Below are 23,239 nucleotides of genomic sequence, written 5' to 3' on the forward strand. Positions count from 1 at the left end.
CAAACCAAAACAAAAACACTCAAATATAAACTGAAAGTCCTCAATCCACGTGGCAACACAGAACATAATTACGCTAGGAAAGGATGAGCCTACAAAAAGCCTGAAAATCATATGCATTTGCAAAAGAAACTCTTAATTTATTCTTGCCCCTCCTAAATGGCAAGGATGCAGAATTTTTTTTCCTGCCATGTTATTCTTTTGCCATGGGTTCACATCCTAAGTGAAAGAAACAAACAAAAAAATTTACAACCTTCTCAGTCTTACTCATTCTTCAGCAACACATGGGCAATGAGGACCCAGCTAGACAAAACAAAACAAATGAAACAACATTAAAAACCAAACCCAACCCAACCCCCAAAAAAGTCACACATCAGTGTTTAGTCTGAAATTGATGTTTGAAATAGAAGGGGTTTTGGCTGGTCCACATGCAGTTTTATCTACTTTCATATTTGTTCACATACCAGATAGTTTCCACAAGTTTTACTTCTCTAGCACAGAGAAAGTATACAGCAATATCACTGTTCCCCAGGAGCTTGATTTACAACTCGTATACACAAAGGATTTCAGTTTTCCTTTTTGCTGTTAGACAAATGGCAGCAAAGCTGTTTAGCTTACAATTTTACCCTCAAACTCTTTAACTAAGTTTGGGGACTAGAAGCAGTCATGTCAATCTGGAATACTGCAGCATCAATAATCTTCCTGCTCATGACAGCTCCATAAAGAACTGCTTACTGCTCCTTCTCTGTAGAAGCATGAAGCCAGCACACTCTTTTGTGCATCAGTTCCATCTTTCCCCCAGTTTCTCCTCATGTACATGCAAGGGAAGAGGAAAGTAGTGTCCTCCACCTTCAATTTTTTACTTTCTTTTGCGATACTCTGTTCTATTCTTCTCTCACTCCCATCACTCACCTGAGCACCTGCTATCAATTTTTTTCTGCGTCCAGCAATTTCTCAGGAATATATGCTGCACTACAGTCACCTTTGACCCATCGCTGTAGAAATAGTACAGGAAAAAGAATGCACAACCTCAATTCTAATCCCTCTCCACAGCTTCCTTCCTGCAGCTGTAATGAAACACATATGTCCACATTTGGGAGATGGAAAGGCTATTCCTAGCTATTTCCTTACTTCCAGATTATTTTTTCTGAACTGTGTCTTACTATGTTTAACTTGACATAACCTGGTAGAGGCTAAGGCGCTGAAGGACACAGCCTGAAACACTATCCCCTCCTTTCTTATGAAGTACTGTTTCATTTTGATCTCAGTTTTCATTTAGACCTTGGTTGAAAGGCCCACTGTCGAAGCTGGTCCTTGCTCTTCTATACTCAGTTACTGTCCCTTGCAGACTGGCACTCAGATTGTTGTTTCAGATCAGTGGGACTGGATCTCCCAAGTCACTTTCAACTTTGTCTTGCTTTAAAACTCCATTGTTCTTTTATGCAGGGTATAGAGAGGCATTGCACCCAGAAAAAGGAAGACTCCAAGACAACACTTTCCAACATGTGAACCACAAATGCAGATCATCTAGAATTCTTCTAAGACAACGATAAAACATGAATTTAAAAAACCCAGCAACAGCAACCGCAGAACACCAAAAAGCCAAAACACTAAACCAAGATTTATTAATGAGCTTAAATGTACCACTCAGACTACACTCAAGTAGCAGGAAACTTGGGAAGAAAAATGAGTGTCAGAAATCAGAAAAGACAGAAAAAAAATCTGTATTCTGTATGAGAATCAAGTTCGCTCTTTGAAAATGACAGAAATGTTGCTGGGATAGGTTTTAAGTAATAGACTATATCAATAGAAGGAAATGGTATCAGTACAAACTATTCCATTTTCTTGAAGGACTTCAATCACATCCGTTCAAACTCTGAATCTAAAACCTGCCTTTGTTTATCTAGGAATGCCAAGGAAGTCCACAGAAAAAACCCCCAGTATCTCCTTCCCAAATGAACAAAGCCAAACCATGGCCCCAGCTGTCACAACTTTCAGGGCACGAATCAACTCCATCATACCCATCCCTTTATAACATCACTGATGGAGCTTATCAACTCATAAAAGCTATCACCTTTAAAGGAATACAACCAAAATCAGAGTTAAAAATAGGTATTTCTGAAGCATTGGAACTCTTCTAGTACCTCAAGACACTACAAGACGAACTGTCAGACTTTAAATATGTATCTTTCTTCACGATGCTTTCTAAACGTTAAATTCTCTGAAGAAAAAGCCAAGGGAGCAAGAGTAAGCTGCGACACAAAACTGTGGGGTTTTTTATAATCACCTTAATATCAACATCACCTTATTTGTAAAAACAAGTTATTTGGAAATTACTCAAATTGAGCCCTTCATTAGAAAATGAAAGGCATATCTAAATTTATTCTGATACCTGCATTACTAGCATGCATTTCTTCCCTCAAGTCTGGTCTAGAGACAGAACTGCAGCCTCCTCACTAAACTATTCCACACCCTTCTTACTCTTTTTTTTTTATTATTCTCACTGTTTCATCCTCTTGGACCTCATCTGGCCTGACACATTTCAATCTCCTTCCAGTACAGCAACTTGCTTGAAAGGTAAATTCTCATGTCAGCCAAAGTAAATCCGTTTCACCTACTTCTGTACCACATTACATTTATCTGCTGCCTGTTAACACCGCCACACAGACCCGCTTTTAAGCAGACCACGAGTCTGCACCCTGGAAATGCTTGAAAGCCGTTCTCAGCAATACTACAGAATACGCTGAGGTGTTTCGCTCGGGGCTTTTTTTTTTTCCTTGTTAAACCACAATGAAAAGACAACGTGCCAAAAATCAAAGACGCTACAAGTTAAAAACTCCCCCGTTTGACTTTGTTTAAGTTTGGAGAAGAGACCGTGGGCCTCGGAAGGCGTCCGGCACCTGTCAGAGGTTGGGGGCGGCCGGGGGTCTCGCTGTCACAGCCCAGCGCGCCGCGCTGCCCGTCCCCAGGCAGGTCTGCCCGGCTGTTTGGCTTGGCTCGCTCCCCCGCTGGAAGCCTGCCGCCGGGAAACCAGCTCCACGCCAGAACGCTCCCCCACCGCCTTCCCCTCTCTCCTTTTTAAAGGGCAGCCCCGGTCCATCCCCGCCGCTGTCAGGGAGGAGAGGCCCCACCAAGTTCGCCCGCAGGCCGGCGGCTGCCCCCCGCCACCACACACACACACACGCCGGCAGCGGGGCGATGGGGGGGCAGCGCCCGCGGCTCCCCCGCGGCAGCCGTACGGCGGGCAGCGGGACCCGGCGGCCCCGCCGAGAGGGAAGGGGCGACGAGGCCGGGCGCCTCACCGGCCGCCCGCCCGCACACACCCGCCGCGTCCGCGGCACCCCCCCCCCCCCTGCCGCCACTGCCGCCACCGCCAACAGCCCCGCAGCCACCGCCGGAGGGGGTGAAGGAGGCGAAGGGACGGGAAACCTGGGTCTCACCTTCCTTCTCGGCCCGGGCCGTGTGGAGGAGCACCGCCAGCGCCAGGCGCAGCGCCGCGCCCCGCCAGGCGGCTGCCCAGCTGCCGGCGCGAGGGAACGGGCAGCCGGGGCAGCCGGGGCAGCCGGGCGCCGCCGCCTCCCGCCGCGCCGTCATCGCGCTGCCGCAGCCGGTGCGGGTCCGCCGTGTCTCCGGCCGGGCCGCGGCGCGCGCGCGGAGGACCTCGGGGAGGGGCGGGGGAAGGGGCGGGGCGGGGCCGGGCCGGGGGAGGCGGGCACCCCGCCGCGCGCTGCGTCTCCTGACGCGGGTGTCACCAGCGGGCGGGGGAGGGGGGGTGTGGGCCGGCGCCGCGCGCGCGCACGCACCGAGGCGTGTACCTGGAGTGCCGCCCCGCCCCGCCCCGCGCCCTGCCTGCGGGGGCGGGGTTACCGGGCCAGGGCGGAAGCGGCTGCCATTTTAAGTGTGGGCAAGACGCCTCTTGTCCCTGTCTGAGGCAGAGGATTCGGGAAGTGGCTCGTTTTGGTTTGTTTTATTATTTATTTTTTTTAACTGATATTCTAGGTTTTCTGTAGGTGCTAACTGTTCGTTGTGGGGTCATCCCGCCTCTTCGGTGCTCTCCTTGTCTCTCAAAGAGTTGGGTTGCCGGTGTTACTGTTTCCCTACGGAGGGCGCCGGTGCTTCTGCCCACACTCAAGATGGCGGAGGGAGGGCGGCTGCGCGCAGGACCGCGGCGGAGGGAGGGCTGTTCCCTGCGGAGCACCGGGTTGGCGCTACGCGGCGGGCTCCGGGCGGGGACGTTTCTTTCCGATGTTTGCGTCCTTTTCCCATGCCTTGGCTTCCCGCCCTGCTGGAGGCCCAGGATGTTGTGGGGCGGGGAGGCCAGTAGCCCTGCCAGTGAGGGAGCCCGCCCCCCGCTGCCCGGCCCGGCCGCGCAGCACCCTCGGCAGCAATAAAGCAGAGGACGGGGAGGTATTGCACGCCTGAGGCGTAATGTGAGGCCCTGTGCTGGAGCGAGGGCGTGATACCACGCGTCCGCCGCGCTTGAGGAAAGATCTCTCTCTGTACCTGTCACTCTCCGTTTCCGTGACACGGGTGGCCTTAGGGCCTTTGCGAAACACGTGAAGTGATTTCGTGGTGGGGAGAAGGCATGTTGGTAGTATGAGGTTGGTAGTCAGGTGGACATAGTGTTGTGCTGGCAAATGAGTACGTGTCATCAGTGCTGAAAGGCCCTGAGATAGCAGGCCTGCAGCCTGGCAAGGCAGCTGATAAAGAGGGTGAACCGCAGCGCAGCCCTAGCTTGCCGAAGTTGTCTTAAATAAAGCAGCAGAGGGAAGAGTCTGTGGTACAAATGGTCTCTGTGCACTGATGGACTGGCTTAGCTTTCTAGACTAAAAAGCTGTATGCACCCATGCTCTGTCCCTTAATCATTCATTTCCCTACGTGAGCAACATACCACGTTGGGTTTGAAGTGCTTGAACACGTGGTTGGATTTCAGCTGTTGCAACAGTGTAATAGATTTGGATAGCGTTATAAATCCAAAGTCTGTAAGGTACTGACTAACACACAGCCTAACTAAAAATAGTAATGATATTATGACTCTTACCCAATCACAACATACACTGTTCTTTGTGTCAGAACACCCCCAAGACACTTCAAAATTCTGGGTACTGTTGTTGAGCTATGGCTGTAGCATCAACTAGATTTATTTTCAAGGGAGAAATGGAGTTGGAAACATTGGGTCAAAGCCTTTCCTGGCAACAGTGATGATTTCCAGAAGACATGTGAGGAATCAAGTTGAAGGCTTCTGTGTAATTACTAATCTTTCAAATTGCATAACCTTTTGACTACTGTATTGAAAAAGGATGTACATGAATCAGTGACTTAGGAGCATGGGTCTCTGTTCACAGTTCTCAGAACAACCCAAGCCACAGTAAATGCAAAGCCCGATCACCTCTGTGAGCGCAAGCCCACATGTTGATTTCTGTGGGGGATAGGTACGCACATCAAAGAGCACAATCAAATCTAAGAACTCAGAAAGACAAAACAACAGTTAGTGCTGCTTCTTAATTACAATGGACCCTGTATTATTTTGATTTTACCTTCTTAACTAGGCTTCTGCTGTACATGTGTTAATTTTTTTGGAAAAAAGTAGTCAGCTATTTTCTGTTTCTCCTATTTCAAATCCAGTAATACACAACTGAGCAGCCAGATTTTCTTGCTGTAATTCATGCTGTAGAGCATCTTACCCACTAAAATGAATGGGAGCTCTAATGAAACTAAGATGTAAGGATGGCAAAATCTGCCTTGGAGTAAAAATGGAAATGCCAACTGTGCTATTAAATAAATAAATAAATAAATAAAAAGTTTAAAAGGCCATGGTATAAATGAGAGAACAACTGTGAGTCCTACCATTATGGTGTGTACGAATCTTAAACCTTACAGCATTAAAATATGGGGAGTTTTTAATTGTTCTATATACAGAATGTCTTTTCCAAAAGATATTATTAGATGTGTAGAAAACAAATAGCTCACAGTACATGTTCTCCCTTTCATCTCTGTCCAGAACTCCCACTGTTTTCTGTGCAGGAAAAAACAATACAATATGGTTCAATGTCTGTAAATGATTAATAATTCCATTAATTTATTTCTGATTTAATCTGGGTTATATTATTACGTACATGTTTGAGGCCCTTCAAGTTGCTTGGTTTACGCATGCAGTGCATATAAATATTAACATTTGGATATTGCAGTACTACTTGAGTATTGAATAGTTTTTTTAAAAAACATTTTATATACTAGAAAACCCTTTCTTGTAATAAGCAATCATGAGACATAGAATACAGTTCTTACAGAAATGTACTTTTCAGTAAACAGAAATTGCATGAATACTTAGACAATAAAGTTCAACAGCTGACTTTTCAGATGAAGAAATGCCTTGTTCTACTGGAGAATGCATCAGAAAGACTTTGAAATGGGGAGCCATACTCTGAATTCTACGACCATTGTCAGCTTTGACAATCAACTTTTAGCATGATTGCCAAAAGGGAGTAACTAACACCAGAAGAGGTATGGTCAGTCTGCCTTCAGTGGAAAGGTGTGTACTAAAGACTGACATTTACTGAGCTACGGTAGTTTAAAGTATTTCTCCTAAGCACACCCATGTTTCAGCATCTGTCACGGAAGTTACCTTTGTTGATAGTTTGTACTGTCTTTCTGGGCAAGAACCCAGAACTGCTAGAATACAGATGTGTGATTTCTGTCCTGCCACCTTTGCTATGGAGGCAGGAACTGGGAGAGTAGCAGAATGTTAGTCAGAAGCCGTAATGTCTTCAACTGCTGGTACTCGTTAGAGGTTATCTGCCTGACAGGCTTCAAAAGCAGTGATAAAATGTTAGAATTGCCTTGTCTCTCCTGCAGGGGGTTACCTCTTCTGCAGGACACTGATCAAAACCAGGTGATGTTGCACTTGAATTAATGAGAGATGTTCGTGGGGTCCCTTTCTCGGGCTCTGCTGGGAGGACAGGAACCCACAGTGGGAAATAGAGTCTCTTAAACTGGCATTGAGATTTCTGTCATGAATGTGCCCACATTACTTTCTCTTTGCTTTTACTAGCTGTTGTACATGGTCAATTCATTGAAAATAAACCAAGCAAAGAAAGAAATGGGGAGGGAGGAGGCTGTTGGGTCATCCAATCAGCTTTCCTGCTAGTATAGAGTTAGTCCTGGTAGCTTGTTTATTAGTATTTTTCAAATTATTTTTTAAATAACAAAGAACTCCCACCACTTCTTCTAAAAAATCTGCACAAACTCTGCTCTTCACTGCCAACAAGATTTTCTGAAACTCAGTATTTCCCCACCTTCTTTTCTTTTGCTCCTACTTGTTCCCATATGTATAAGCCCAAGTATTTCCTCCCCATCCCTAAGGTTTGCATTACTTAAGCATTTGCTGGCTGGAGACATGCCTCCATCTACCTCTGCTTTAACGAAACTAGATGTATTAAGCTCTTTTAACCTTTCTCTATAAAACCACTCTTTCAGATAATTCTTGCTGCTGTTCCTTAAATTGCCTCATTTGCCTTGACATTATGATGGATTGCACAGAAACGGTGCACATACCAGCACCAAGTCTGCTAGGGAAAAGTTGTGCTTTCAGAAATGTTTCAATAAGCTTGAGCTGCCAAAATGAGTTTGCATCACTTCAGTGCTTTGCATCACTTGGCTACATCTTTGAGCACCCTAAAACTGGGTTTACCTTCCTGTGGATCTGTGATTTGTCTTTTACTTGCCAATAATTTGCAGCTCTGGTGCTGGGCTGGACCTGTGTGCTGAAGACAACCCTGCAGTGAGGACAAGTGGCTTGGGGCTTCCCTCCACTGCTTCATTGTCCATGCCAGCTTCAAGTCACTGGGGGGCTTAGTTTCCAACATTTTATTTGCGCCATTACAAAACTTGTGCATGAATAAAATAGAGTAGATATGATATGTTGGGGTTTTAATATTCAAGATTGTCTACAAGATTTATTTTCAGTGAACCCTTGTTACTTTTTAATTAATGACTATTTTCAAGACAAACAGTGGTAAATTTGCTTTTTTATTATTTGTTTTACTTCTATGTTCTGTTCACTTAATCATTCATATGATCATTCACCTAAATTAAAATCCAAGATTTGTCATAAAATTTTTGTTAACCCATTGAAAAAAATATCCTTCATTTCTTTAAGATTTTTACATTTTATGAATTAAATGTAATGATCCACACATTACTTTCTGAGAGAAAGGGATGATCACCTTCTGATCGGGCTCATCATGATACACACTTGCCCAATAAGAGCCTGCTTTCACCTTTGCCATGATAAAAAACATGACACACTGTATGGTTTTGGTTTACCGGTTTCCTCTAATAAAAGAAATGATGCAGTATTTTACTGTCAATAGTGCTAGCTGTAGTGTCACTACTGTGAACTACAATGTGAACTGTTGCTGTGGTTACATCCCAGAAAGTTGCATGCAATAAACATTAGCTTCATTCATTTGACCACCCCTTCGTGTTTCCCTACTGCTACATCAATGTCATGCAATCGCTGTATCTTAGCCCCTCCCTGCTGCCGTGATCCTGGCACCAGACAGAGTGGGCTGGTCTGATCTGGAATGACCTAATTAGATGTGTCTGGCATATAGGTTTGATCTATAAAAGGTGAAGGCACCTAGAGGCTGGCTAGACACGGATGTTGTGCAGCTATAGCATAGTGGCAGACTGTGTGTTGGGTGACAGACTGTTACTTGACCTAATGCATTATCAGTGTCCTGTGTCCTCGTGCCCTGTGCCCATGTGGTGCTACACGCTGGGACATAGCAGACTTGGGAGATACAGCACAAAGCGCTCGATCCTGCCACAAAGTCCAACATAGCAGAAGACTTCAACACCAGGTTAGCTCTGTGCATAAGAGTATATTGTCAGTTGGAGCATGTCTTTTTTAGATGCCTTGCTAGTATGCTCCAGACTTTACAGATTCGTTCCCTAAGGATGCAGCAATACAGCCCCGTTTTGCTACCAGTACAGTACTTTTTCTGCCTCATTGTTTGGTGACCTGGCACAATTTCTGGTGTAGCTGATAGGTATTTTGGTGTGACAGCAAGGTGTGTGATATTTATTCCCCCCGTACTCCACACTGATTCAGCAATGCTAGAATTTTGTAATGCAGAACTCCTCTCAATGACAGTCTGGTAGAAAACCATGACTGCTGACACACTATCATAGTGTGGTACCCACATATCATGCTAGATAGCTGCTCATTGTGTTGTAAATTCTGTATGTCAAATTTTCTGCTGGAAGAGGAGGCATCTAATGCAAAAGCACCCTTAACTGCAGAAGCAATCCACTGATGCATTAGAAAGCAGAGAAAAGAGGAAGAAATACTAAATGAATGGGGCTGAACAGAGTGCTGAGTAACCAAATATGTTGTTTAGCCCAAAGATACACAGACTACATTCTTAAGTTCCTAAAGCTTCTCTGAGTGTTGAAACTTCATTGTAAATCTGTTCTTTCAGTTAAATGGGACTCTACAAAAATGGTGGTATACTCATCTATGTGTATCTTTTCTGATGAGCGCATCCAATGATATTGCAATGATGGGCATCATGGGTATCGTGCCTGGGTGAGAAGATATTAGTTAATGCTCAGACTGGTGAAGTACGAGTGATTTTCATGGCAATTGGAAAATGATCAGCACACTTGATCATTAATCCAGTTGTCTCCATGCAGATTCAGAAGCCCAGCCACAGACACCTCCACCTGAAATTCTGGGCCAGAGTTTATTCAGTCCCAGGTTACCTGCCAATGCATATGGAACCCAGATATCCCTGTGGCATAGGAGGGCATTTCTGTGAGATGCTGTTGATCTCAGTTTACAAGCTGAACAGAGCAACAGATGAAGCATGCAAAGAGGGCACACGTCAGGCGCTGTGGATTCCGGTTGCTGCCTGGGCCCGATCCTCAAAGGACACCAAAGTCAGAGACATCTGTGCATGGAGATCAACTTGCAGGATGAGGCAGGATGAAATGCTGGTGGTAGAATTTGTTTAAATGCCTTAAAATTTGAAAGCACCTCCATCTGCTTCTTCCTGCTTTATGTGCTTGTGGTGTGTCTTCTCCATCTTTTTAAAATCTCTCTTCTGGAAGAGCTAGAATAATTTGATGATTAGCTGCCTCTCTTTGCTCTTCAGACAGCTCTAGATATTTTCTCCATCTTAACTGAGTCATATGTTACATGATATGAAGAATGAGTAGGTGGATGTCTGGATTTTCCTGTCCTTTCAGGTAGCCTATGTTATCATTAGTACTGGCACTCTGGGTACAGGCTCTTGGGTGTGCACTTCTTTTTTTGGTCTTCCGCTGTCTCTTTCATTTCTGTTTCTGGGTTGTATTTTATAAATTATGGCTTTTCACTGTTGTCCAACTTCCCCTTTGCTGCCGTGGGCAAGCATCTCTTTCGGTTCTGCATGTTAAAATAGGAGAAAAGAAAAAAAAAATGATGAGACCAAACACTAGGGTATACTCTCACGGTGCAGCTTTGTAGGTTTAGAAAGACCTTCCCTGGTATTTTATTGCTTTGAACTGATTGACATCACTTTAACATGTCTCCAAGTGCTTATTATCTCATCACTCACATTGGGAAATAAAGGTTCCCAAGAAGCAATACAGAGATGCTTACGGGTGAGGGTTAGCTCCAAGGTCTATAGGCTGTACTAGTACGATTCCTCAAGAGTCTAATCCCTCAGCTTCCATGTTTATTTGTGACCTCCCCACGTTTATTTGTGACCTCCCCACCTACTTTTAAAATGTGCTGTGTTGACCTTTTTGTGCTATAAGCTCTGGGGGAAAGAGTGGGGTCTGTAGAACTGAAGAGCTCATGAGTGTTGTCTCCTTCCTTTCACCCTTCAGAGGAGATATTAGATCTGTCAGGGCAGAAAAAGAGAGAAGTGGCACCAGCTGAGTGGGACAAGAGTAACATAGCTCCTGCAAGAGGCTTCAGTGACAGCGTGGGGCTGAGCAGTCCTGCAAATGGGATACAGCCGATGCTTCAGGATTTGGCTGCAGTTGCCGGTGCTGGCTCTTCCTAACTGGGCTAGCATGTCATCGTAGAATCACAGAATGGTTTGGGTTGAAAGGGACCTTAAAGGTCATCTAGTTCCAACCCTTCTGCCATGGGCAGGAACACCTTCCACCAGCCCCAGCTAACCTGGCCTTGTCTTACTGTCCTGCAAAACTGTATCCGGTGCCTACCAAATCCCAGTCTGCATAAGCTGAGATATAGCTGAGTGTGAGACATCCCAGTTTTTTGTTATACAGCAGAGTACAAAAAGATTCAAAACTGAAGTGGTGCCTTGGTGGAGGAACTATGATAGGTTGGAGGACCAAGGAAGCCTGAGCTGAGGCTCCTGAATAAGTAATCTATTTTCTTGAAGAAGTTTGTTTTTAATAAGAACCAGTTGCTCTTCTTCCAGGTGCTGTTCTCCCATCAGCAACGCAAGAGCTGTCAGCCTTGCCTGTCTGAACTAAGGTATGGATGTCTGGGCATGCATCAGGATGGAGGTCGAATTTCATCTAACAGAAAGAACAAGGGGGCGAATTGAGAACCCAGAGAAGACAGAGCATTTGGGAACTGATGCCCTCTCTGGAATATTAAAAAGACCTTGTGAAAACCTCAGGAGTTATGTCTGCATGGATGGGTGTGGAGAGTTGCTTGCCTACTCTTACACTTGGAGCTACCAGGATGCAGGCCAGCTCTGATATGAAAACTCAAACTGCAGCGGTGTGACACCGTGATCATTTACCATAACTGCTGTCTCTGCAGGACTTATCAACACAGCCCTGAACTTACAGTTAATGCAACTACCTGACATCCAGACCAGCCTGGCTTACATTCAGCCAGCTCAGGCCACAAACAACGGCATGCACCACTCTGCATGGACACTTTTGGTTAGCTGCAGGAGCCGGCTCTTACATGGCTTCTGCAGCAGTCGTACACGGATACAGAACGAATTGCCAGTCATTGCACAGTGGAAGCAAACCATCCCTGTGACAACAACACTCAGTACATAATTTCGTATTTTATAGTATATAATCCCTTTGGATTGTTCAAATAATATGTAAAAATTACAGTATATTGAAACAAAAGAAAAAAATCAAACCCAGAGATCTCTAAACGGACATATTTAAAATTACTTTGAAATGAAATTAAGCTTTTCAAAGACAAATGGGTTTCTTGTAGCTCCAAAACAAAATAGTAAGGCACAAAATCCAGACTGACTTGTGCAGAAATGATTTAAGTGGTGAATGGGGAGGAGGTGGTCATAGAGAGCTGAGCTGAATAAAGTACATTTGCAAGTTCTTGAAAAACTCACCTAGGAGGCAGTCCTGCAGAAAATCTGTAAACTCATTATGACTCAACTTGATCCAGATAAGGTTTTCATAGGGGTATAAAGGAAAAAACCTCTGATCTTGGTTGCTGTGGTAGAAAATTGAGTAATAAACAATGGTTCTGTTAATGTCTTAATCGTAGCTTATACAGAATTTTCTCTTGCCAACATTCCTTTGCTTCTCATTGTACTTTGACACAGCGTGATGGCGTGAGTGTCTCAAGTGAGCTCAATAGCTCTTCCATGAGGAGGCCTGACTCCTTGTAGGCCACCAAAGCTGGATGTGTCAGAAGAAAGGGACTAGATGAAAAGCAGCCAAGGGGACTTCCTGGCTGGGAATCGTGCAGCCAGCCATCAGCCTGCTTTCATGGAAACACTAGTAACAGAAACATCCCCAGAGAACCATTTGGGCAAATAACGATGACAGATGGATCTGGGAAGTCCAGCTTCTCCCTTAGGCAACATCTGCTGGTCTTGGAAGTATCCAGAAAGCCACACCACACTGAAAAATGAAACAAACAAATAAATGTGCAAGAAGAAGAAGAAGGACAAACCAAGATAAATTAGCTGCCAAAGTACATACTTGCTGCGATAACCTGCATTTTAACAGTAAAGCTGATGAGTATGTTGCATAGCAGCACTCATGCCAGATAGAGAGCAAAGATCATTCAGTATCATAATCAAGAGTCTGAGGCCAACAAGGGCTGGTCATGTCCTGAACTTGCAGGTATTAAACTCTTGATCCTGCTTGAAACGTGGCTATTTACTCTCCTTTCTGGTTTATCTGCACATCCCTCCTAAAATATGGGAGGGAAAACACTTCAGAATATTGGTAAGTGAAGCTTTGTTAGAGTCTTGCGTGGTTCATAAGTCTTGTCATCTGTTTAAAGTTAGAAAACCGAGTTACAAAATGGGTACACTGACTGAAAGGCAGGAAGAGGGAACACCAAGGCTTTGAATAGAAAACCTATGAATTTATAAGAGATGATAAAGCATTTTTTTGAAACTACTGTCCCTAATAAAAAACCCCAAACCCTAGTGCTACAATGACATTCTGTGAAATTCTCAAACGTGTTCCTACATTTGGTTATTGATAAATAAGTTGGTAACCTAGTGGCTACCTATATAGAAAGCTGTGCAAGTGTCTGGAGCACAAGTGAAAACTGACTTATTTATAGTTTAACATTTCATTTCTTTTCATGCTTCATATCTTTGAAACCAGTGTCATTTTTAGCTCTTCAAAATACAGGGGCACCAGTTTCGTCTTTGCAAACCTACATTTTTAAAGGAGGGTGTTTAAACAGTGCTGGCAACTTTGTATTTCTAAATGTTAGAGTACTGGTTTTCATCTAAATAAAGCAAGCAGGATTTGCAGTTGAAAATTAGGTTTGTAAGTTCAGAAAATATGGTTAGGAAAAATATGTGGAAAAACAAAAATTCCAATTAAAAATATCTGCTAAAATTGGACTTTAACGCCTGCTGCAATGTTACTGTTACCAATGCAGTTGCTGCAGAAAGCAGAGTACTGGGACCAAGCACAGAAGCACAGGAATTAACTTTTAGCTACTCCAGCAGGGCAGAGCCCTGTGAATCACGCTAGGAAGCACAGATCAAATCCTCTTATGTAAATATCATACAGGGCTGGCACTAATCCTCTGTGCACCCTAGGAGGACTGCTGATGTGGCATTCCCCAAATGCACATTTGCTTTGCGTAATTGTGGGCAGTCGTTCTCGGGCACAGGAGGCTGAAGTGTAAACCATCATATTGTCTGCTCAGGGTGAGCAAAAACGGTTGGGGAAAAGCAAACTGAGCATGACCCTGGGTTCCCAGGTCCACCTCATACACCCCTTGTGGTCACTGCCCTCCCCACAGATGGGATATCCTCCCCCCAGCACAGTAATGTCTCACACCTGGGTCAAAGCCTATGGGGACCCAGGTGTCCTGTCCCGGTCCCAGGTCCTGCTGGATCTCCAGAACCATGTCTCTGGCATCCCCTTGGGTTTCCCAGCAGTTTTCCACTTCAGTGCGGAGTGCAGAGGAGCCATCTCCTGTTTCACACCAATGTTTAACTTGCTGAATCAGGACTCCATGAACTGATTCAGACCTGGTTTCTGGTGACTAATGCCAGGCACTCCCTTCCTCCTAGGCAGCGGTACCTCCTCAGTGTTCCCAAGCCCTGTTCAGCCAGGCAGCTGCAGGACTGGAGACCAGATGTGCTGCTCTCCCCCACTGAACAAGTGGTGACAGATAAGGCATTCTTTCAGTTGTGGGTTTTTTTTCTTTTTAATTTATATTTATTTATATAACAGTGTCAATTTGTAGCCTGAATTTTAAAAGAAAAATATCTGCGTAGTTATACGGTCATAAAGTATAATCCCTGCACACACAGATCCTATAGTTTACAGGACTGATCTTCTCGAAGAGAGTCTGGGTGGGGTACTGTGAAACTCTTGCTGTTGCTCTGCTCAGTCAGCTGGGATCAGATGTGGAATAAAGCAAATATCTTAGGAATGCTTTTAGCATTGAAGACTTTATGATAGACATAATTTTATTGATGTGAAGTTGTCTTCTACCAGGTTGTTTTATCATTCACATGTAGAAGTCTAAGATTTAGGAGATCACTTTGAGTGAAAGGTCTGGCCTGATCTTTCGTTTGCCTTTCCTCACCCATCAAACACAAAAGCTGTAATATAATACAAACACAGCAATTTCACACTAAGACAACCATACAGCATCACCGCCAGGCACTCTCTGCAACTTTTCCCTATTTTGTTTAGCAAGATATTGAAAGCATTAGCAGTTCTATCACTGCTGTGATCTCTGTGGTTGCAGGAAGCCCACCAGTCCTCGCTGGCTCCAGTATGAGACTGCCTGCGCAGGTCTGGGGGATACGCCACATCCTTCATTCTAGATTATCAGTGAGACAGAAATGTTTGTTCTGCTGACCAGGCCCACCCGTTGCATGCAATTTGTCTCTTGAAGGCTTCAGTGCAGAAGCCCCTGACATCCCCAGTGAGTTAAACCTTAACTCATCTTCTAAAAAAGCTTCAGAGATCTTTTTGCCTAGGCTGGATCTTCCTCTTGTGGGCCTTCTTGGGTGTCTTCAGTTTTATATCTTGAGTTAGATAATTTCTTATCCTCTGAAATATCTCTGGCGTATGCATGAATCTGAAAAGTACTCCGCAGAACTTGTGGTGATTTGTGCTCTATCTGAATTTTTCAGTGTCAATGTAATTGGATGACCCAGACTCCCAGTCGAAACCAGTAAGATAGTGTGCTCTGACTGCAGGAAAGTGTGCTGCTATTTTGAACCATATTTCTCATAGTTAATGCAAAGCTTTGACTCAGTTGTTGAGGGTTTGGTGTTTTGTTTTTTTTTTTCTTTAATAGTTGCAGTATGGGAAGTTCAAGATGATGTAGATGAGGTCAGGCCATTTTGCACCACCCAATGCAATCCCTCAGAATTATCCTCTGCGACAAGAAAAAACAAGATGCAAGGGCACATTGTGGTATGTCAGCTGATACTACACCCAGCCGCATTGCTCAAATCCTTGCAAATTTAAGGAAAACGGGTTGTATTAGAGCATTAACTTCTATTCTTTGTCTTCTGTGAATGTTTCTCTAATTTCTGGACAGTGGGATGTTTCACACTTCTTCGCCATGACATGCTGTGAAACGTTTGCCTATTGTCCTTAGGGTCTGGTAATGTCAATCACATTTTTTGTTCTTACTTGGAGCTCAACTTTTGATGCCATGTGAGGCCATGTCCTGACAAGGAGAAAACCTGATGACACAGCTGTAGTTTCAAATACTCCAACAGGTTCACTTAGGCATGCTATTGCACAATGACCTAGTTTAGAGCTATCATGGGAAGCAATTAATCTCTGTCACTCTATACTCATTCTAGAAGCACCTGAAGCCCTGAGAACTCCCTGGAGCCATGTCTCTTCCTGCCAGCTTTCTGTAGAGGGGTTCAGCTCTGCTCCAGAGCACATTTACTCACTTCAGTAGCCCAGAGCCCCTCCGGAGTCTCTAGGTGAAAGCAACTCTCAGTACAATAGCAACAGGAAAACTGATCGCACAACATAGAATCCACTGAGTTTTCACACCACCAAATTTAAAAGGAGATTAATTTCTTTTGGTGTCTGCATCAGGCAGTCATTGGTAGCTCCCAGTGTTATTCTGACAGTTTTCTTCCCCTTCAGCTCCAAAGTATTTTTTGTGGATCATATTTCCACCAAATCACAACCCTTTTCAGCGGTTGATTTCCACAGAGAGCAGCAAGTGCCTGGACAGCTCTTCACACATGTCACTCCAGTTGTTGTGTGCCAACGTCTCTGCAGCTCCTGCTTTCCTGGATGAGGCTTCCCTCCGTTTGGGCAACTCCACCTCCCTTGGCCTTTGTCTCTATATCATCTGCAAATACCATCTGGCCCAGGGCCCCCTTAAGAAACAGCTTCTTTTATCCGACCCATGGGATGCCTGTGAATGCATTGCACTTGGGCCTCCTCCAACTCTTTAGTCACTGGAAATGGTTCCTTGAAATGCTGCATCTGGCCTAAACGACTCACCCTGAGGCTGGGAATCCACAGCTGATACCTTTAAAAAAACACCCTGATTTTCTGTCTCGGTTGGTAGCCTATCCATGGCATTATCTTCCTCAGCTAACAAAATATGAGTTGCCTTTGTGCAAACTCTTTTAAAAGTAAATGTTAATACAAGACTTTCTGATGGCCTCCCCCTGGGCACGCAGACTCCCTCTGTTACTCATTCTGAATTCAGTCCATGAAGCTGTGCCTCACTTAAACCATCTTCTGACCAGAAGCAGAGGGAAACCCCCAGCAAAAGCTTCCTCAATGCAAATAACCACCTCTGTGGAGGTTGCCCTATTGCTGCTTTGTGGTTTGCTGTTTATTCGGCATTTCCAAGGAGCCAAGTTTCTGCTTTTTTCCTTCCTGCACTGCAAGAGAAATGTTATGAGACTTTGCTTTGCAAGACACACAGCCTACATATTAAAAATTGTGGCAAAAGTCTTTGGCCTTGCCATCCAGAAGTACCATGAAGATGCTTTCCTGCTTTCCTTTTACCCTCAGAGAGTATTATCTCAATGACTGGAAAGCCCTCCTACTCAAGACCAACAAATTTCTTCTTAGAAGAAATACTTTTTCTGTTCTGAGCCTACTGCTGCAGGTGCAAAGTATCAAAGGCTACCAGGGAAAGGCAGTAACATGCCCAGTGTGGAGAGCAGCGTTGCCTGCCTTTGCTGCTGCTGGCTCAGAGGCAGCAATTACAGTACAAAGCTGCAAAACGTGTTATTAATAAAATACAGCACCATCTTTTGGAGGAGGTGCTGTCTGGCCTGGTAATTTTAAACTACTTATTCTCTCGCCTATCTACAAAAGAGCAGGGACTGGGGGCTGCAACCTAGAGTCAACTGAGCCACCAGAAAAGTAATGGTTAAGTTAAAGCCATGCACAGATTTTGTGTAGAGGAAGGCTTAAGTCAAGTCAAGGCAACAACAAGAGGCTCGCAAGACTCTTCTGACCCTGAATCTGGCCCTTGAACTGGGAGCTAGACCTGCAGAGTCCTGCTTTTAGGTGATATTTTACTTGTCTCAGTAAATGAACAGCAATTGCTTTGTCCTTGTTATCAGAGTGAAAGAATATTGACTCATACTTCTGCCAATTTGGTTTATGGTTGCTGCATGGTCAAAGATTAGTAGGGTGAGCTAAGGCCTTGATTCAGGTGGGTTACCAATACATTTGCAATAAAGCATTTAATTAAGACTTTGTCTCTAGTCAAATAGATGTTCTTATGAAGATTAAATTAGAATTGTACTTAATGAGGTTTTCTTCTCTTTTTTTTTCTTTTTTACTTCTTCGCAGAAAAGAAAGACCTAGAATAATTTCTTACTGTGGCAGTACAATCTCATTTAAATTTATAAGCCCTGTAATGACTTTCATATAGCACAACAGCTGACATGTAAAGATAAACAGCATTATTTTATTATTTCTGTGACTCACTTGACATCAGTCCACATTTATTCATACCTTGAGAAACATATTGATGGGTAGGGAAATTTGTTTTAATTATCAAACAAATGAATATTTTAGTTAATTTTATTTATGGTGTATATCTATCACTGTAACAAAACGCAGATATTTAGGGCAAAAGTCCTTTCTGAGTCCTGTGGCTTGTGATCTCAGATTTGTAGGCATCAGACAGCTTTTTCATTAATTTAGGTCTGTGGGGGAGCTACAGTTAGTAATACTGGTAAAATAAGAGCTGCTGAATGTTCTTTCCATGTGACCTAGCAATTGTAGCACGTGCCATCACCTGATAACTTAGTTGTTCTCTTGTACAGTCCTTGCTATGATGCGTTCAGATACTTGAACTCTTTCTCCTCTCTGGCTATCAGATGGCTCTAAAGAGTGAGTGTGGTCTAACAGGCTCTATGCAGAAGGCTCGGCCTTTTTTTTTTCCCCTGAAGGGGAAATTGCTTACTGCGCAGGGTTCTGGGCTCATGAGTAAAAGTACTGGGTGCCTGGCCGAGACCCCTCTATCTGTGCCTGTCTCCTTCTTGCTGAAGGAAGGCCAGCTTTCTAAATTTTTTCCCCATCATTCTGAGTGTGAGAGTTATTGATCCCCCATTGCCAAAGATATCTGAGACCTTCCCAGCCATCTGCTGTTCCTCTGGGACTGTGATGCTGCACCTCTCATCTCTGTGGCGTGACTCCGGTGGTTTCCTTTTGCAGAGGCAGGAGATGGAGATGGTAGCCTTCAGCTCAGATCCTGTCATACCTAGTAATGTGACTGCCTTCCACTTACCTAATGTACTGTAAAGTTTCTCTTATCAGTAAAAGTCTCTGACACAGGAGGAACCCAGGAAGTTATAAGAGGCAAAAAAAGACCCAACTATAAAGGCACTTAAGTTCTAAGTGATGAAGAGATCAGTCATAGACTGCTCCACTTACTCATTCTTCCAGCTCCTAAACACTTCTGTAAGTACTATATAAAACCAATAAGCAGCTGAGTGCTTCATGTTGCTGAAGAATTGATATATGCATGTTTCAGTTCTTCAATTTGTTACATACAAAGCCAAGAATGAAGAACAAAACCATCTATGTGAGAAGAAATCACTTAAATACAACTATTTGAAGTGGAGGAAAGGGTACTACCCTACAACTGGGAGACCGACTTTTTCTGGGTGTTCCCAAAGTTATGCTTTCTGCTTGTCTTCCTCTGATGATTTTCCGTATCTCCAGTGTCCCACTGCTTTTTGTGCTGTACAGCTTTTGGTCATGGGCTTCTTTTGAGTAAGCAGATACAGCTGAAGTTTTCATGATGCCTGAAATCTTTAGTTGGAAAAGATTCAAGGCAAATACAAGAGGCCACCAAATCCCTTCCTGTTACCAGTAAATAATTGTCAAAGACTACAGAGAATGTTGTAGACATGTCAAATTTTTGGTAATCTCAGAAGGAGAAAGGGAAGATCCTAATGTAAATACCAAGTGGTATCTGCCCTGGGAGGCCAACATGCCAATCAAACTGAAAATAGCTCTTCAAGTAGAAAACTGCCTGCAGCTTTAATCAGCTTTAGCTACTTTTTTTTGCAGAGTACCATATTTACCAAAGTGTAGGGCAACCTTGAATGTAAGGTGACCTCTCACTGTCTGTTTTAGCAGGAAAAAAAAAAAATCAAATATCACCATGTGCTGAAAATTCCCTGAATTATCATTGCAACCCAGAATGATCCTTTCTCTGACAAGCCACCCCCAATGCTTGATGGAGACGAGAGAATTAATGTGGAGCAGGAAGTATGTTGGTGGTAAGGACTGGGCTTGTTCTTAGATGAGACAGTCACTGGTTCCATGGGAAGTCAAGAAAAAAAACAGCAAATAGAAGTTGTACCTCTTTAAAACTTGAAGGGTATTTCCAGGAGAATTTCTGGAGAGAAGTTTACAGAAATGACAGTAAAGACTTTAGTAAAGAGTATGTGATTTGTGCCTATGATACTGTCCTGGTTTCGGCTGGGATGGAGTTAACTTTATTCTTAGCAGCTAGTACAGCAACAACCGAAAACATCAGTGTGCTATCAACATTGTTCTCAGATCAGAGCCAAAACACAGTGCTACACCAGCTACTAAGAAGAAAGTTAACTCCATCCCAGCTGAAACCAGGACATATACATGGATAATGACATGAATGCCACCTGTAGGCAATTATGTAGTTTATGGGATTCTACAACATAACCCATACATTGGTGGAAATAATTATATCAGTAATTAAAGGTAAACCTTGCATCTAGATCCTAGGATCAACAACTGTGGGAAACCACAGCAGCTTCAGTATTGGGTTTGGTAACCAGATTATAAAAGAAGGAACCATGAGCTACAGATATTCCTTGCTAGCAGCAGTGCCTTCAGCTGGCATTTCAGGATGCTATTATAAGCGTCCTTAGAGATCCTTTTGAAACATTTGATAACGTCACAAGGGTAATTACATTTTTGTCCAACTTTACCCGGGAAATAAGGCACCTGGAGACAGTTAACGCCTTTCCTACATGCAGCCAGCCAAATCCCGTGCAGAAAAGCTGCCTTCTGTTTCTGAGCGCTCCTTTGCTCTCTGTGCAATTTGTGATTGCAACGGTGAGATTGAATTTGTGGCATAACAGCTCAAATGGAAAAAGTGCACATTAATTCCAGAGGTTGGCTAAAAGTCCTAAATGTAGTACATCCATCCCAAATTCTACAAAACTGACCATTTCTACATTGGAATCTCCTATGAAAATGACTTCATTTACTTTAGTTCGTTCATGATTTAGGCTACAATTCCTTTGGGAATCAGATTAATGCTGGTACAAGTCCAAATGCCCAAGTTTCCACAGAGGAGTCTTCTCTCCCTCGTTCTCCCACCTCTGGTTCCAAAACCTGGAAGAAACCTGGAGGTTTCCCAAATCATTAAAGGTTTCTAGATTTATTTAGCTAAAATCAATTTTACTGTATGTAATAACAGTTTGAACAGAAAGAGTACTCAGTTTTTTAAAATTTTGCAATTCTTCTGGCAGTTCCAAACTTCCCAGAAACTGCTGAAGACATCCTTCAGATGTTTCGTCCTCATTACACTCATAGTCATGGGATTGCCTGGGTTTAGGTGTAGAACTCAGACTTTCAGCTTATAAAAAGTTTGTTGGGGGTGATTCCCAAACATTTCTGTTCACTCAGCCAAGCAGAACATAAGGAAAAACAAGGAAGCCAATATAAAATTATTTTGTTTGGACCTGTATCCCAACATTGCGCATAGTTAAAGCGCTCAGAGCCACATGAAAACATGGCTTTGAACCACAGAAAAGTCATGGCTCAAGGATGTATTACACATGCATGAGGACTACACGGATGACTTGACAGCTTACAGATGCTGGGGAGGAATACATTTCAGGAAGGCCAGGGCCGTAGATCATTGCCTGGCATCTCTTCAGCTCTGTAAACTGTTCTCTCCCGGATCAGGTTTCAGAAAAGAATGCTGTCACGGGAGATTTTACACCATGACTAAAACTGCTGACTTTCCAGCAGGATGTTGAACCTCCCATTCCAGGCTCAGCGCTTGCTTTATTTACAAATGCAGCCCCTAGTTTTTACACGGCGGAAGAACAGGGGTAAATGCTTTGCCTTGGGAGCATTATGTGTGAGCGGAGAAAGTACCACTCATCTCCCCAGCACCACAGTCTCTCCTCCAGAACAGTAGGAAAAGCCCTCATCTGCAGTCAGGGCGCTATTAGAAGGAAAGAGCATGAAAAGGAATTGGAGTTCACTGTCAGCTTTGATTCCAGCAGAAAAATTACCTATAGAATAGAGCATCCGAGGCTGCAATATATCTTCTGTTGCATTCTTCATGCTGGGAGGGAGGATCTGGACAGGGTCTACTGCAAAGGCAACAGCTGCAGGGAGGTTTTGTGGCTGCGTGGTTCTGCTAAAGACCTGGCACTCTGTAGATTGACTTGGGACAACTCCTAGAAAACCTACCTTTTGCTGTACGGTACCAAACCACCAGCCAGGGGACAAATCTTTACTGGCAATCACACCAAAATACTATTTTTAGTGAAGTAATGGGTAGTCAATTATTAGTCTGAAAGTTCAGTAATACTTAAATGGTGACAGTTTCTATAATGTTATAGAAAGATGAAGTTTCCTATTAGCTGCTCTTTAGTAGTAGCAAAAATTTACCTCAAAATACAGAAGTTCAAAATGGAAACCCATGTAAGCATTGGTAACTTGTGCTGTGGGCTTGGTTCAGTCGCTGCCAATGTTCACAAGTTCTTTATGAGTGACAAGATTTTATCTTGAGTCCCAGCTTCCTGAGTCATGGGATTCTATGATATTCTCCCCTCTTTTCCTTCCTCTCCTGTCAAAGGATGACTTGGCAACCATCATGGAAGTATTTGAAACTGCAGGCTTCCTGAAGCCGGAAAAAAGAGAAAGCAAACAAACCCACCTTTAATGTGTATATACATACACATGCATACACCCATACACCCATAGGTATATGTATATATGGTATGGATGGGTGCGTCCATGTGTATCTGTCCATCTGTACGGAGTGAGGCAGGGAGAGAGAGACATAAACATCTCATGATCTTTGTGAAAGCATGAATTTCAGCTTCTGGAAGGCAGTCAGCTGCAATGCTAACCTTCTGCAAAAAAAAATTAATGAAAGTTTGGAGCTACATAGTCAGTTTGGAGAAGACTCCTCATGCTGCCACAGGAGGCCCTTTAGGAGATAGCACACTTTGTGGCTGGGTCTGGCAAGCACTTGCTCCACTTCAGCAGCTTTTCACATGGATGGAAGTGGTAGCCAGCGAGGAGCTACGCATCAAGGAGCACAAGA

The 23,239-nt window shown here is 43.8% G+C and overlaps 1 protein-coding gene and 2 long non-coding RNA genes across 5 annotated transcripts in view; 1 reads left to right on the plus strand and 2 right to left on the minus strand.

Annotated features, from left to right (window-relative positions):
* TMEM131 (transmembrane protein 131) overlaps positions 1-3,627 on the minus strand; it is a 102,840-nt gene extending 99,213 nt beyond the window's left edge. Inside the window, exon 1 of the mRNA XM_040584794.1 lies at positions 3,438-3,627. Within this exon, the coding sequence (XP_040440728.1) occupies positions 3,438-3,591 (154 nt within the window). The 5' untranslated portion in view covers positions 3,592-3,627. The remainder of the gene's footprint in view (positions 1-3,437) is intronic.
* A 258-nt stretch (positions 3,628-3,885) lies between these two features.
* Positions 3,886-12,490, plus strand: LOC121083917. 2 transcript variants are annotated; one of them, XR_005826526.1, is made up of 2 exons: positions 3,886-3,957; positions 11,439-12,490. It is a non-coding gene; the product is annotated as an uncharacterized LOC121083917 (long non-coding RNA). The 2 variants fall into 2 exon arrangements; XR_005826525.1 differs by lacking the exon at positions 3,886-3,957 and adding an exon at positions 6,449-6,529.
* LOC121083916 lies at positions 8,295-22,810 on the minus strand. 2 transcript variants are annotated; one of them, XR_005826523.1, is made up of 2 exons: positions 21,159-22,810; positions 8,295-10,429 (listed from the first exon to the last, which is right to left on the minus strand). It is a non-coding gene; the product is annotated as an uncharacterized LOC121083916 (long non-coding RNA). The 2 variants fall into 2 exon arrangements; XR_005826524.1 differs by lacking the exon at positions 8,295-10,429 and adding an exon at positions 18,339-20,302.
* Between the last annotated feature and the right edge of the window lie 429 nt (positions 22,811-23,239).

The sequence above is a fragment of the Falco naumanni genome, chromosome 2, assembly GCF_017639655.2.
Source record: "Falco naumanni isolate bFalNau1 chromosome 2, bFalNau1.pat, whole genome shotgun sequence".
In the NCBI taxonomy this organism is placed as follows: Eukaryota; Metazoa; Chordata; class Aves; order Falconiformes; family Falconidae; genus Falco; species Falco naumanni.